General features: G+C 41.0%; 1 protein-coding gene across 3 annotated transcripts in view; it reads left to right on the plus strand.

Moving 5' to 3' along the window:
- The window catches only part of PDE7B (phosphodiesterase 7B), a 500526-nt gene extending 487014 nt beyond the window's left edge, over positions 1-13512 (plus strand). For all 3 annotated transcript variants that reach the window (XM_073671310.1, XM_073671309.1, XM_073671308.1), the window contains 6 exons: positions 2307-2438; positions 3863-3954; positions 4939-5083; positions 6521-6617; positions 7955-8035; positions 12257-13512. In XM_073671310.1, coding sequence (XP_073527411.1) covers positions 2307-2438; positions 3863-3954; positions 4939-5083; positions 6521-6617; positions 7955-8035; positions 12257-12471 — 762 coding nt within the window. In that variant the 3' untranslated portion in view covers positions 12472-13512. The remainder of the gene's footprint in view (positions 1-2306; positions 2439-3862; positions 3955-4938; positions 5084-6520; positions 6618-7954; positions 8036-12256) is intronic.
- Positions 13513-14945: the final 1433 nt, after the last annotated feature.

Below are 14945 nucleotides of genomic sequence, written 5' to 3' on the forward strand. Positions count from 1 at the left end.
AAGAGAGCAACCTGTATCAGTACAAACGTGTGGAAGTAGCTGACCTGGCTTATAGCCGCAACTACCAGCACAGGACCAACCAGTGAAGTGAAGTGAAGCCTTAAGTGAGAAAGAGGGATCCGATCAAAGGAATCGAGAGAGAGGGAGAGCCGATCAGAGGAATCGAGAGAGAGGGAGAGCCGACCAGAGGATTTGAGAGAGAGGGAGAGCCAATCAGAGGAATCGAGGATGAGGGATCCGAGAGAGCTGACCAGAGGAATCGAGACGACCCAAGGAAGAGAACCGATCAGAGGAATCGAGGATGAGGGATCCGAGAGAGCTGACCAGAGGAATCGAGACGACCCAAGGAAGAGAACCGATCAGAGGAATCGAGGAAGAGGGATCAGAGAGAGCCGACCAGAGGAATCGAGACGACCCGAGGAAGAGAACCGATCAGAGGAAGAGGGATCCGAGAGAGCCGACCAGAGGGATCGAGACGACCTGAGAGAGGGAGCCGATCAGAGGAATCGAGGAAGAGGGATCCGAGAGAGAGAGCTGACCAGAAGGATCAAGACGACCCGAGAGAGGGAGCCGATCAGAGGAATTGAGAGTGAGACAATGGATGGAATCGAAAGAGGGATCCGATCAGGGGAACTGTCGACTGCGATGTAAATTATGGTACAGAGGGGACCTGGGGCCGAACTTCAGGAGACGGAGGAGTAAACGCATCGCAGAAGCAACTAGTCGATAACAAACTTGCGGCCTAACGGAGTAATACCGCTGACTCTTGTTAGGGCCTGTACTGTGATTGCTATTACCGACATACTGACTAAGTGACGATAGTGAAGAGCATGAGACTGACTGTGACGCACTATAGACCAGGGCATTAGGACCGAGACGCCATTACCCACCATTATTGTTTGTTGTCTGGTATGATAGAGTTTTATTGTTAGAATTGTTATAGCAACTTCCACCCCCAAAAGTAGTATACATTTCTATTGTAAAATACTTCACTGCATTCCTGTCAGTCCTTAATTCTGTATCCTAATCACCTAAACCGTTGTGTTAGATTAATAAATAATCTTTGGTTAAGTTGCCTATCCGCTCTGCAATCAAACATTTATACAGATGTGTCCGAACAGCTTTTCTTAAACTATATTAGGTTATGTAATTTGTCAAGCTTTAATTCAATAGATTATCGTCCCATTCAGCAAAAATATATATACAATGAGAGCCTATTGAAAAAGGATGGCTGACATGGCATCCGCCAGAGTCTTCCATAATAAAGTAACCATCTACCAAAAAGTCCTATACTTTGAATGTATGTTTCTTTTTACATGGGATCCTATGGGTGACGAATGGCCATTAGATATCATTCATCGAGTTACCCACCATATACATTTTTTTCATGTATGTTTACCATCTTATACCATACGTTTTGGGATATGCCAAGTTAAAAAAAGGACTCATCTGTAGGTTCTTTACTTTTAAAACATCAAAAAACACCTTAGGGTATGTGCACAAGAAAATTCTGCTGCAAATCCAAGCAAGTTTTTACAGCATTTTTTTATACACTTTTTTTGTTGCAGATTTTCCCCACTCATTAGTATGGGTGAAAATCTGTTGCAAATTTGCAAGGACAAAATAAGCAGCTTGTGCATGAGACTTCAGGAATCTCAATCACTTTGCTGGTGCTAGGAAATCCTTCAGGGTTTGTGAAATGACAGCGCAGAAAAAATGCGACAAAAACGCAACGTGTGCACATACCCTTAAAGGATTTGTGCACTTTTAGGAAAAATGGGTCCTAAACTCTATGAAATACCTAAAATAAGAAACACAGCAGATACTCACCCTGCTTGAATCCAGCACCAGCTCAACGCTGCTGCTCTAGACTCAGTTTTTTGGCTGCAGCAATGACATTACAGCAACAGCATGCGTCACCATTCTGGCTAATCAATGAGCTCAGTGGCTGTGCTCAGGTCGACAGCACGTGCACGAGCCACTGAGCTTAGTGATTGGCTAGAGCGGTGATACGCACTGTTGACGTGACGTCACCGCCAAAGCTCCAAGAGCAGATGAGTACCAAGGAGGCGGCCCTAAACCAAGGGAGGTTGCGTACCTGCTGAGTTTGTTATTTTAGATATTTTGCTCTTCGGGACCCACTTTCCTGAAAGTGGACAACCTCTTTAAATTCTGTAATTTAATTACTGTACACAAACTATTACTATGAATATATCAGATGGATGATCCATGGGATTTTTGATCTTTATGGACCTAAGAATGGTTGCTACGTCTATAGAAAGTAAACCTCTACTTATGTCATCCAGCTTGCCAGCTATCTAACTCCTCTGGATCTAATGCTCGGGCTGCTGGCAGCAGCTGCACACGATGTGGATCACCCAGGAGTAAACCAGCCATTTTTGATCAAAACTAAACATCATCTTGCCAGCATGTACCAGGTAAAATCTGTTTGCTTCATGCGAATGGGGTTTTAGCCTTTTAATTGTGTAAGAAAAATTATCTTTTCTCTTAAAATAATAGATAACGGCACTAGTCAGTTGTAGAATAAAAACGTCTAACACAATGGGGAAAATTATGAAATACACTTCTTTTAAGGAGCCAGTTGGGTTAACAACAACCTTTCCAGTGATAAGATTATTGCAGTTGGGAGCGCTATTTTTGCTCTAAAAGATCTCAGAATCTATCAAATTACTCAATTCAAGGGGTCTTCTAGACCTTCAGTAATACTGATCTGTCCCTGTGATAGGTCAACAGTATCTGATTGGTGGAGGTTTGACACCCAGCACCCCCATTAATCAGCTGTTTGCTGCACCCAAGATGGCCGGATGTACACAGTGTACAGAGCTGGAACACCACTGTTCTGCTCACTGTGTAGTGGCCATTCTCGAGTACTGCTGCTCAGCTTCCACTCACTTGAATGGCCACTATACAGTCTAAGACCGGTTTCACATGTTCGTTTATTTCCGGTACCGGAAACAATGGTACCGGAGATATCCGTGTCCCGTGTGTCTGTGTCATACGTGTGGCAATTGCGTGCCGCATCATGATCACACGGGCTTGTGCCTGGGAATCAGAGCTACAGTTAGCTCTGTTCCCAAGCATCAGGTGATGAACGCTGTCCTCATCATGGTTCCCTGCCGGCGCTGCGATCAGCACCAGCAGGGACAATGATGAGGGTAGTAATAGTCTGCAGTGTCCACCTTTAAAAATATTTATAAAATAATAAGATCCATATACTCACCTAAGTGTCCTCCGCTGTAATCCTCTGACCGCTGACGCCGATGAGCTGGTGAAAATGCGTTGCTGCAGCGAGCTCCGGAGCTACTCACAGGAGCGGTGTCCTGTCACTCACTGAGCGCAGCACCGGGGCCCGCTCGCTGCAATGACTCATTTTACCCAGCTCCCAGGCGTCAGCGGTCAGAGGATTACAGGATTACAGCACTAACTGTAGTGCTGATTCCCTGGTGCCGGAACGTGTCACACAGATGTCATCTGTGTGGGATGTTTTGCGGACTGTGTATCCGCAAACGAACGGACGTGTCAGCGTGTGGAGCACACGGACACACGGTCCATGGAAACACACTGACATGTGCACAGACCCATAGATTTGAATGGGTCTGCATGTGTCAGTGTCTCCAGTACGTGTGGAAACTATCACTACACGTACTGTAAACATGGGGACATGTGAAAGAGCCCTTAGTCATTGAAAAATGTAATATATAACAATGATAATTGGTTTATTATATTTTGACCTTATATTTAGTGGGGATAAACACTACTCCGACTAGATGCTAGGTTACTGTATATTGATACATTGTAATTCATTTTTTATAACATGTATTTTATTGCATTCCTGCGGTAGAACACATCAGTTTTAGAGAACCACCACTGGAGGTCCACTGTAGGCATGCTGAGAGAATCAAGGCTATTTGCACATTTGTCAAAGGAAATTACGTAAGTATTATGAAACCCTATGAAACCGTATAACTTTAATATTTATATATTTACTTAAAATATATTAATTATATAATATATATAATATAATTAATATGCACATCCCTTCATACATTTTATTTTCAAACAGTATTTAGGGTTATAGAGTTTTATTAAAAAGAAAATACACAGAAACTGTGCAGAAAGTATTACTATTTTAAAATAGGATTGTCATTGAGTAAACTGGAAACATGATATTTTCAATGTTTCCGACTAAAACATTTTTAGATATGCCAAAATTCATCTTAGTGCTGTGGGTTAGACCTGGGTCAGACGAACTTATGAAAAATTATCCGATTTTCATCCAGAAAACTTGGACAACTTTCTTCCCTATTGTCATGAACGTGCCATCCATGTGTCCATATTTTATGTTGGTATGGCATCTGTATTTAGACATCAACAGTTTAAAATGTACATGATAGTTGCCTAGGTTAATATTGGCAATATATCCGTAAAATTCAGATGTAATACACATGATCCATGTGGGATAGGATTTTTTATGCACACTTATACATTTGAATGGGCGAGTCTCATCTGAAATACAGAAGCGGCTAATGCATGCTGCTATTTCTTCCAATCTGTCGTGTGAACAGCTCTATTAAATTACATTTGTCAGTGTGCTGCATTATATTTATTCGGATAGTACATGTCGGTACATTATGCTCCTCTGAACGAGCTCTAAAGCTCCGTCAGAATGACTGCTAATGATAGCATTATAAAAAAAAAAAACAGTTAAAGGGGTTGTCCACTATTAAAAAAAGGCCTGCTCTTTCCTCAAAACAGCTCCACTCTTGTCCATGTGTGGTCTAGTTCTCCAGCTAGACTAGACAGCCCACTATAACCCATGCCCAACACATGGGTACACTTCACATAGGGAGACACGAGCTCTGTCATGGGTGTTTTTCGCTTATCTTTGATCACCCTAACCATTTGATGTTATTTCAGGCTGGATATTGAACAACAATTGGGTTCTTTAATCTTATCGACAGACATCAATCGTCAGAATGAATTTCTAAGCCGTTTTAAAGGTCACCTTGACAATAAAGATCTTATTCTAACAGACACAGACCACAGGCATTTTATGCTACAGGTAAAAATTATATCCTAACCTAAAGCATATATTTTTTGCCTCTTTAGTTTATTAATGAGCAATTTGACTATTGGCAAAGGAGTGGGTCACTTTCTAGCCAAATTAGTACAATACCCTAAACCTAAATGTTCTGATGTAAGCATTTTAAAGCCCCCTGATATATACAAATTACCAATTTAAATGTGATATCCCGGACTTAAAAAAAAGGCATGTAGTTGCTAACAGAGGCACCTACCTGTCTGTTGTACCCGGCGCCGGTCATTTAATCTTCCATACTGTTCCAGAGATATAAGCCTTTTTATTTAGTGCTAATTATTGTGGTCTTTACCGAGGGCGCGTTATAATTGCAGGGTTTCAGGGAATACAAGGCTATTTATCTTAACTGTTTTTACCCAGCCCTGTGTGCCATGAAAGTTTGCAACTAGAATATATCTGGTTAGTCAGTAAGGTATCATTCTTAGAATACTTTGGTGCGGATCTGGGAATGAGCCAAGGTGGCATGGAGCGTGGCTATGCCCAACTATCAAATTCATCAATATGCCTCCGTTTCTTACTGACTGGAGTAAGATTTCTGGCAAGATGCACGGAGGAGCACACCATTGATAACATGCTCCTCTTAATGAATCTGGTGCACATTATTCCTGCACACCCCTCATACGTACGAAACGACAATCTTGATAAATTAAGGCCTTTGTCTTTTTTTCATACAACAGTATGAAATGTCATTAAAAGGGCACCAACATCTGCAGAGACTCCCTGAATGGATTGATTTCAGGTTCACATTAAACCCTGAGCACTACATATGGGTTTCTGTTGGAATCCATCGTATTCCCACGGGAACCCTGACATAGCCATTCATTTGAATGGAGCTGATGGAGTCACTGTGTACACAGTATGGCCTCCATACTGGCAGTATTTGTCTTTCTCCAACATGCCCAAAAACTAGCCTTATTTGGCTTTAGCATTATAGACCATTACAGACTCAGACTGGCCTACAGGGGAATCGGAGAAGGCCCTTGTGCAGGAGTTCTAATGAGTAGTACTATTACACTTGATTCACAATTTGCAGAAAAAAGTATCATCTAATCATTCATTAAACAAGCTAGCCAAATTAATATTACATAGAAGCAAAAATACATTTGTGTACTAGGGACACGATATGTTTGAATGTAGCTGAATTGTGGGCCCAAAGAATCAATATTACAATGTCTGTCACTGGACCATTACTTAAGTGCTCTAATGTTTATTAGGATACATCCAATTGTTTCACAGCCAGTTACTGCAAAATGTTACAATGAACACCTCGGAGCCATAAAGTGCTGTATACCTTGGCACAAAGACTGTGATGGGGCATTCAGTTACATTAATTTTGAGACCTGGCATATGATTACTGAATATTATACACCTCATTGTTGCTGAACTGAATTGTGCTTTCAGATTGCCCTGAAGTGTGCTGACATCTGCAATCCTTGCCGTGTGTGGGAGCTGAGCAAGCAGTGGAGTGAGAGAGTCTGTGAAGAATTCTACAGACAAGGTTAGGTATTGCCAAAAATTTGCAGCAACGTGTCCAGCATTGCTGAGCCAAACCAATAACTCCCATCCATTTTTTAAACAAAGGTTAAAAGATCCTCTCAGGACAAAGCCAAGACTCCAGAATAAAGTGAATTACCATTGCTTATATTTATTTCTGTAATAATGCAGTATGTAGATGGGATGAGCTGCACACAGGAGACTGGCTACAGTCACAATGAAGTTTGGGAGATTCAGTCTCCTGGCATCATTTACTAAAATGGGAGAAGAGAAACTTTAATAATCTTTATTTTTTTTTGCTAATAATAAAAGAATAAGAAGATGTACAGTATATTTTTCTTATGGGATTTCTACATTGTGCAAACCCTTGTACTCAGTCACCTACCATCATTGTGCATTGTGAAATTTATAGCTATGAGAACAACTTATCTGGTACTGATTTGGATGCTATGGTTGGCTCTTTTTCATTATTTTACTTGACTGTTTCTCTGTCTTCCATAGATTAAATTATATAGTACAAATTTAACGCCTGAAATATTTTCCCCAAGTTCCCCATACAACCGAGCACTCCAATGTTCTCCATGAGCAAGCTGCCACCAGATTCTTCTGGCAGTGGCTTATCTCCTGGAGAAAAACAAGGATCAACTGTTGGAAATCTGACATCTTATTTTTCACATCATCTGTCGAGGAGTATCGGGAGTCCCCCACACACATTAAACTGTTATTGTGTGGAGTTTTGGTCCATTTAACGGTCCCCATACACATTAGTCAAAAGTTGACTGAAGGATCATCCGACTTTAGTCTAATATGTATGCAGGCCTTTAGATTGACCAAAATTCCTTACGACTCTGCCCAACTTTAGTCATGAAGAGCAAGGACTGGGAACCAGTGATCAGTAATGAACCAAGTAGTGGGACTCCCAGCAAATATTCTTACACTGTCAGCTAATTTAAAAGTCTTTTGAGATGCCCCAAAATTGTTATTTCATGGGGAATGCAAGTATTTACCAAAACAGAGCTGTCAGGAGGACTAATAAGTGTCATGGCCAAAGTCGCTGTGTAGCCTAAGCCTAAATCAATGCCAGAATACTATGTGCAGTAACACACAATTGTATGTTTCCCCATGTATCTCACTAACCCACTAAATCACTGTATATGGTTCCATTTCCAAAGTCAAATTGTTTTTACTTTATGTAACTGAAAGGGAGGACATGCAGCACAAGCTGCCTATTAAATACCTCTCTAATGCTATGAATTTTATTCAGTGAGGCATGTAATATGTGTGCAGTCAGTTAGAAGGGCATTGGTGGGGAACTAAAAGACATTTTTATCTGCTTCCTAGGAGACCTTGAACGGAAATTTGGCCTAGAAATAAGCCCACTTTGCAATCAACAAAAGGACTCGATACCCAGTATACAAGTTGGTAAGTGCACTTTAAATGATCATTATCATATTAAGCAGTACTCCTAATAAAAGGAGATAATGTGTGAAAGAGCAAACATATGATCATAAGTTAGGAATTATTAATGAAAGAAATTTGAAGAATGAATGTTATAGAAGCTAAAGCTTTATGTTGTAAATCAACAATGCTAAATTACATCCCTAACCGATCCAAATATAATAAACATCACAGTCAGATTTAAAAGTGGAATAACACAATATGAAAAACTTTAAGTGTCCTTACAGTAGTATTAGCCTATAGTCAAACTGGTTTGGTGTTTGTCTACACAGAGCAAAATTATATGGGATAAAATGAGCTTGGGTTCACAAGATGCAGTTGGGTGCATCGTCTAGTTTGTAACCAAAGACTATTTGCTTCATAAAGAGCAGAACAGAATTAACAAAGTGTGCTCTTTTTATATCAACTCCTAGTTTGGAAGAAAAAACACCAAGCCTTATACCTATACATTTAACTCCTTAGGGATTGCTGCTGTACATGTTCATGCAGTGTGCTCTATCATAAGATCGCACCACTGTGCACGGCTTGACCGGCGGCTCTCCTAACCCAAGCGTGACAGCTGCATAGAGATACATGGTGTCCCGCTCGGGTCAGGAGAGCCGAAGGCCAGACAAAGCATTACAATGCGATCATCGTCCATGTCATACGGCCATCTGATTGCGCCCTAACAGTTGGGCTCAGTAGCAGTGCCTATTTGCAGCTCGAATACCGGCTGTGGCCTTTAAATGAACTTCAACATGGGAGTGGTCACTCGACAAGAACACAAGGAACTGATCAGATGCCATGGCTTCTGTGGGTTTATTGAGGGCTCGTGTATGCAATGTTAGAACTCCTATGATACCCAGCCACCGTCTGGACGTCATAAGAGTTTGTAAATTTCGCTATCCCCTGCAATGCTATAGAATTGCAAAGTATTGAATAGGCAATCAAGATATCACAAGTTAAAGGCCCCGAAATGGATTAGTAGAAAATGTAAAAAACATAATATATATATATTTACATACATATATACACTGTGTGCCAAATTATTAGGCAAGTTGTATTTTAGAGGATTATTTTTATTATTGATCAACAACTATTTTCTCAATCAACCCAAAAGACTCATAAATATCCAAGCTTAATATTTTTGGAAGTTGGAGTGGGTTTTTTTTAGATTTGGCTATCTTAGGAGGATATCTGCTTGTGCAGGTAACTATTACTGTGCAGAATTATTAGGCAACTTAATAAAAAACAAATATAATCCCATCTCACTTGTTTATTTTCACCAGGTAAACCAATATCAGTGCACAAAATTTAGAAATAAACATTTCTGACATGCAAAAACAAAAAACAAAAAAATTAGTGATGAATATAGCCACCTTTCTTTATGATGACACTCAACGGCCTTCAATCCATAGATTCTGTCAGTTGCTTGATCTGTTTTCGATCAACATTACGTGCAGCAGCCACCACAGCCTCCCAGACACTGTTCCGAGAGGTGTACTGTTTTCCCTCCCTGTAGATCTCACATTTTATGATGGACCACAGGTTCTCTATGGGGTTCAGATCAGGTGAACAAGGGGGCCATGTCATTATTTTTTCTTCTTTTAAACCTTTACTGGCCAGCCACGCTGTGGAGTAGTTGGATGCATGTGCTGGAGCATTGTCGTGCATGAAAATCATGTTTTTCTTGAACGATACCGACTTTTTCCTGTACCACTGCTTGAAGAAGTTGTCTTCCAGAAACTGGCAGTAGGTCTGGGAGTTGAGCTTCACTCCATCCTCAACCCGAAAAGGTCCCACAAGTTCACCTTTGATGATACCAGCCCATACCAGTACCCCACCTCCACCTTGCTGGCGTCTGAGTCGGAGTGGAGCTCTCTGCCCTTTACAGATCCAGCCTCTGGCCCATCCATCAGGCCCATCAAGAGTCCCTCTCATTTCATCAATCACTAAAACCTTTGAAAAATCAGTCTTAAGATATTTCTTGGCCCATTCTTGACGTTTTATCTTATGTTTCTTGTTCAAAGGTGGTCGTTTTTCAGCCTTCCTTACCTTGGCCAGGTCCCTGAGTATCGCACACCTTGTGCTTTTTGATACTCCAGTAACGTTGCAGCTCTAAAATATGGCAAAACTGGTGGCGAATGGCATCTTGGCAGCTTCACGCTTGATTTTCCTCAATTCATGGGCAGTTATTTTGCACATTTTTTGGCCAACACGCTTCTTGCGACCCTGTTGGCTATTTGCCATGAAACGCTTGATTGCTCGGTGATCACGCTTCAAAAGTTTGGAAATTTCAAGACTGCTGCATCCCTCTGCAAGACATCTCACAATTTTGGACTTTTCAGAGCCTGTCAAATCTTTCTTCTGACCCATTTTGCCAAAGGAAAGGAAGTTGCCTAATAATTAAGCACACCTTATATATGGTGTTGATGTCATTAGTCAACACCCCTCCTCATTACAGAGATGCACATCACCAGATTTACTTAATTGGTAGTTGGCTCTCAAGGCGCAGGCGCACTTGTATATGTCCGGCCGCCTGCGCAGTGATGCTGTGTGGTTACCAGCTTCACTGGGCATGCGCGGGGAACATAGCGTGTCATAGCGCATGCGCAGTGAAGCTGTGTGATTACCAGCTTCACTGCGCAGGGGCTGGGAATATAGCTCGTCATAGCGCATGCGCAGTGAAGGTGTGTAGTTCGCAGCTGCACTTGCCATGCGCTATGACGCTCTATTCCCCGCGCATGCGTAGTGAGGCTTTCTGGTTACCAGCTTCACTGCTCATGCGCTATGATGCGCTTTGTTCCCGGTGCATGTGCAGTGGGTGGCGCGAGCACTGAGTGAATGCTGCACCCGCCCAGGACTAAATATGACAAGCACACCCCTATGACTGAAAACGCAGGTAGGATCTAAGTATATAAAATGTTATAAAATCATTACAGCTGCACCAATTTTCATGAAAACAGCTTGTTAGTGATGCACATTACATCACTAAGAACGCTATGGGGGCAGTCTAGAGGACACCTAGGACGTGACAGGTGCCCTTTAAATCACCATCATCAGTTTCCCACAAATGTAAATAGCAAGATGGCAAAGATACAAAATTAACATATTTGGTATTTTTACTAGTCCAGTTGCCCAAACTAATAAAATATTTATCCCATAAGGTTAATACTGAAATGAAAAATAAAATCAAAATGCCAAAATGATACAAATCCCCTATAAAAAAACAATCAATCCATTGTATGTATCCCAAAGTGGTATCAATAAAAGCATTAGCTCGATGCGCAAAAAAACCCCTAATACAGATCCATTAACAGAAGAATAAAAAACTTACAATTTGTCCTGTAGAAAACAAACCCTCACATGGTTTTGTTGGTAGAAAAAAAATTGGCTCTTGGAAAAGGAAATAACAAAAGCACAAAATTGAAAGATTACCTGGTCCTTGAGGGGTTAATCCTGGTTTGGCTGAAAGAAAACACAGGCAAAAGTCACATTAAATCTGCATAGGCATTGGCTTACTCTTAGGCGGGAGTCACACGAGCGTATAACACTGTGCGATAAAATGTCTCATAGCACTCGGATCAGTGTTAGTCTATGGGGGAGCTTAGATCTGAGATTATTTTCTCATGCAGATTCAGCATCAGAGAACAGTCGCAGCATGCTGCGAGACTCTGCTCACACGCACCCATACAAGTCTACGGGTGCGTGTGAAACACCACACTCCACTCGGATATCATCCCAGTGCAGTGTGATTCCTGCGGATGCCGGCAATGGAGGAGATGGAGAAATGACTTTCTCTGTCTCCTCCGCACCTGTGCTGCGATCCTCTTGCATTGGATGCTATACAGTAATGTGACCCCGGCCTTAGAGAACAAAAGGATCTGCTATCTAAAATCAGATATCAGACAGTCCAAAATCATCTATTGGGAGAGAGTTGGGAGCCCCCATACACATAAGACTGCTGGATGAACCCGCCTGAATCTAATGTGTATGGGGGTCTTTACTCAACTAATAAAAAGGTATCACCAAAAATTTCCTGGCACTTGGCTGACAACAAGGAATGTTTTTGGAGTCACACAATTTCTCGCTTGGGTGGAAAGCTAAGATGGAAAGTATGAAACTAAAGTTGCATTATTGCCTTTGTAAAACAGCTTATGGTCTGCAATTTTTGACATTTCTATTCTTTCTCTCCTTCGTCCTTAGGCTTTATAACCTACATTGCAGAGCCGCTGTTTGTGGAGTGGGCGAGATTTACAGGAGACACTCCTCTATCTGTCAATATGCTACATCACCTCAGGAAGAACAAGTCCAAGTGGAGAGCGCTTTTACATAAGCAGCGCAGCAAGAGCAAAGATCGACTGGGGCCAGTAACTGAAGGCAAAGGCAACCAAAATATCAGTGAAGGCGGAGCTCCCTAGTGACCAGATCTTCCATTGTCTTTGTTGCCTTTTCCTTAGCTGCTTTCAATGAAGAGGGATTCTTATCAACCTCAGGTGGGCTGTTGTTGCTTTACACAACAGGTCTAAGAGAGGTCAGAAGGAAGCAGAGTATAGTAATCTGGGTAACAGTGGTTACCTGCTGTCTGGTATCATGTTATATCAGCCTTTCCAGCATCTCTCATTCATTTCAGACTGGGCAAGACCAGTACCCTAATTTTCCTGTGATCAATCTGTCTAATTAGACATGAGGACACAGGAATAGGTGGTTTCTTCTGAATGAACCTTCCAACTAGAGAATGCCATATGCAGACTAATGTAGCGGAACATAGCACTTTTCTACTGCGTTTCAATGCTTAATGAAAACTACCCCCAACCTCTTGAGTGACATCCAACCTTGTTCACGAGCAAATACAAAATAGTGAACAAAACCACAGTAGAATGGGAAAAAAACACCAGCATCAACTGGACTCCGAAGAGATCTATGTGACAAGACAACTTTATACGAATATGTAAAGTATCACAAGCAAGATATGCTCTTTATTTTTACTTTTTATATTGTCTAGATCAGAACCTAAGGTATAATTGAAGCACTACCCACACATCCCTACAAATGTACAGACACTTTTGAATGTTTTCACACCACTTTGGAGCCAGCAAGCGCCTCTCCGTGAAAGGAGAGTTGGAATAAACTGTTGTCTGGACTTGTTTGGCTTCGTACAACTCATGGCCACATTACCACAAAGGGTTTATAAATGTCATTATAGCAGATGTATTTTTTTTTTTTTTTGCATCTGCTCTATTTTCTGTATCTGCTCTATTTTCTGTATATATGGAGCTACTGATCCCCATGCCAAAATACTGACGAGTTGTGAAATGCTACCTGTACAGATATTGGCACTGTGAACATAAAACTGTTACTTTTAAGAAAAAAAATATATATATATTATAGCATCTGTAAATATGGTATATAGATGATTTCTAATAGAGCGCTCATTTACAGATAAAGGCCTTAAATTTTAACTTGTTACGTTTCAGTCATTGTATTATCCACCTAATTCACTAATGCCTTTGGTCAAACTTCAACAGTTTCTACATCGTCACTATAAAGTCAAACACTAGGGCTTTGTACCAATATTGCTAGCACAGTATGGACATTCGATGACAGCAATCACTCAGCACATAGACTGTATATATCTAAAGAAAGGGAACAATGAAATGAAGTGTCGGATTGAGGCGAAACATTGCATCCTAATGCACTGATAGCAAGCAAGCTACAGTCCTGAGCTTCACAGTCATCCTCCGGAATAGACTTTATACTTAAAAATTAAAAATCCTCAATTATATATTTAGCTACTGTTGTCCTGTAATAAGGGATCACACAGTTCCCAGGCTCCATAGACCTTGAAAGTCATCAACTTAATGCAGCTACTGTACATTAGAAACAAAGATTACTTTTTATTAATACTGACCTTCAACTTGTAATGCTACAAAAGTCAAACAAGCCAAACCCAATAGGGAAGATGTGTTCATAAAGTAGCAGGGATGAGGTTTTTTTATTTTGTTATTAACTTAAATGAAGTCTATGACCTATGTCTCTAATAATACAGATTGTTGTAATAGATGCCAGGTCTGACCTGTCGTTCATGCACTTTACACCTGTAATACAAAACGTATTTAGTCATTTGCAGTTTTGCCCGTCCGCCCCCAATTAATAAGTTTAAGTGCCCTTCCTAAGGCCACATTCACCCATCTGTCTTTCTCAGCAGCCTTATATATGTCAAGCTGCCGAGCTACCCTCGGCCGTCCGTGCAAAGTGGTCCGTGTATGGGCAGCAAAACACAGATATGTGAAATTGGCCCGATTGAAAAAAACAAAAACCCAGCTGCTGGATAATTATGGAATAAGTCACCCAGAGCTGTATTAAGGGTCTCTTATGAAGATCTAATCAGTATGACATTGATAAATCCACCTTTACCTTTGTGAAATCTCTTTGAACTAAATAGTATTGTTCTTTATTCTGGAGTTATCAGAATACAAATTACAGCTTCAAAATTCTCCTCTAGGCCTCATTCGGGCGTCCATTTTTCACTTATAAGTGCTATGTGTGGTTTTAACTGATAGCACTTATTCCTTTGATAGTCTATGGCGCCATTGACATGTCCGTGATTTTTTGCAGACTGAGTGGTCTGCAGAAAATCTCAGGGATGTGTACTATTTTGATCCTAGGGTCGCCTCAAAATAGGCAATGCAAGTCCATGGGTCCATGAAGAAATAGGGATGATATCCGAGTGCGGTCCAATTTTCAAACTTTTTTTTTCTCTAAGTACGAGAAAAACTGATAACACTCGAACCAAACTCTGATGAAAGTCTGATCGAACATGAGAAAATTAGACGCCTGAATAAGGTCTTACCATTACTCTTTTGACAGGCAAAGGGTTGCCTATGGGACTAAA

Source organism: Phyllobates terribilis, unplaced genomic scaffold (assembly GCF_046119375.1).
Source record: "Phyllobates terribilis strain yellow unplaced genomic scaffold, ASM4611937v1 Scaffold_3__8_contigs__length_932513732, whole genome shotgun sequence".
In the NCBI taxonomy this organism is placed as follows: domain Eukaryota; kingdom Metazoa; phylum Chordata; class Amphibia; order Anura; family Dendrobatidae; genus Phyllobates; species Phyllobates terribilis.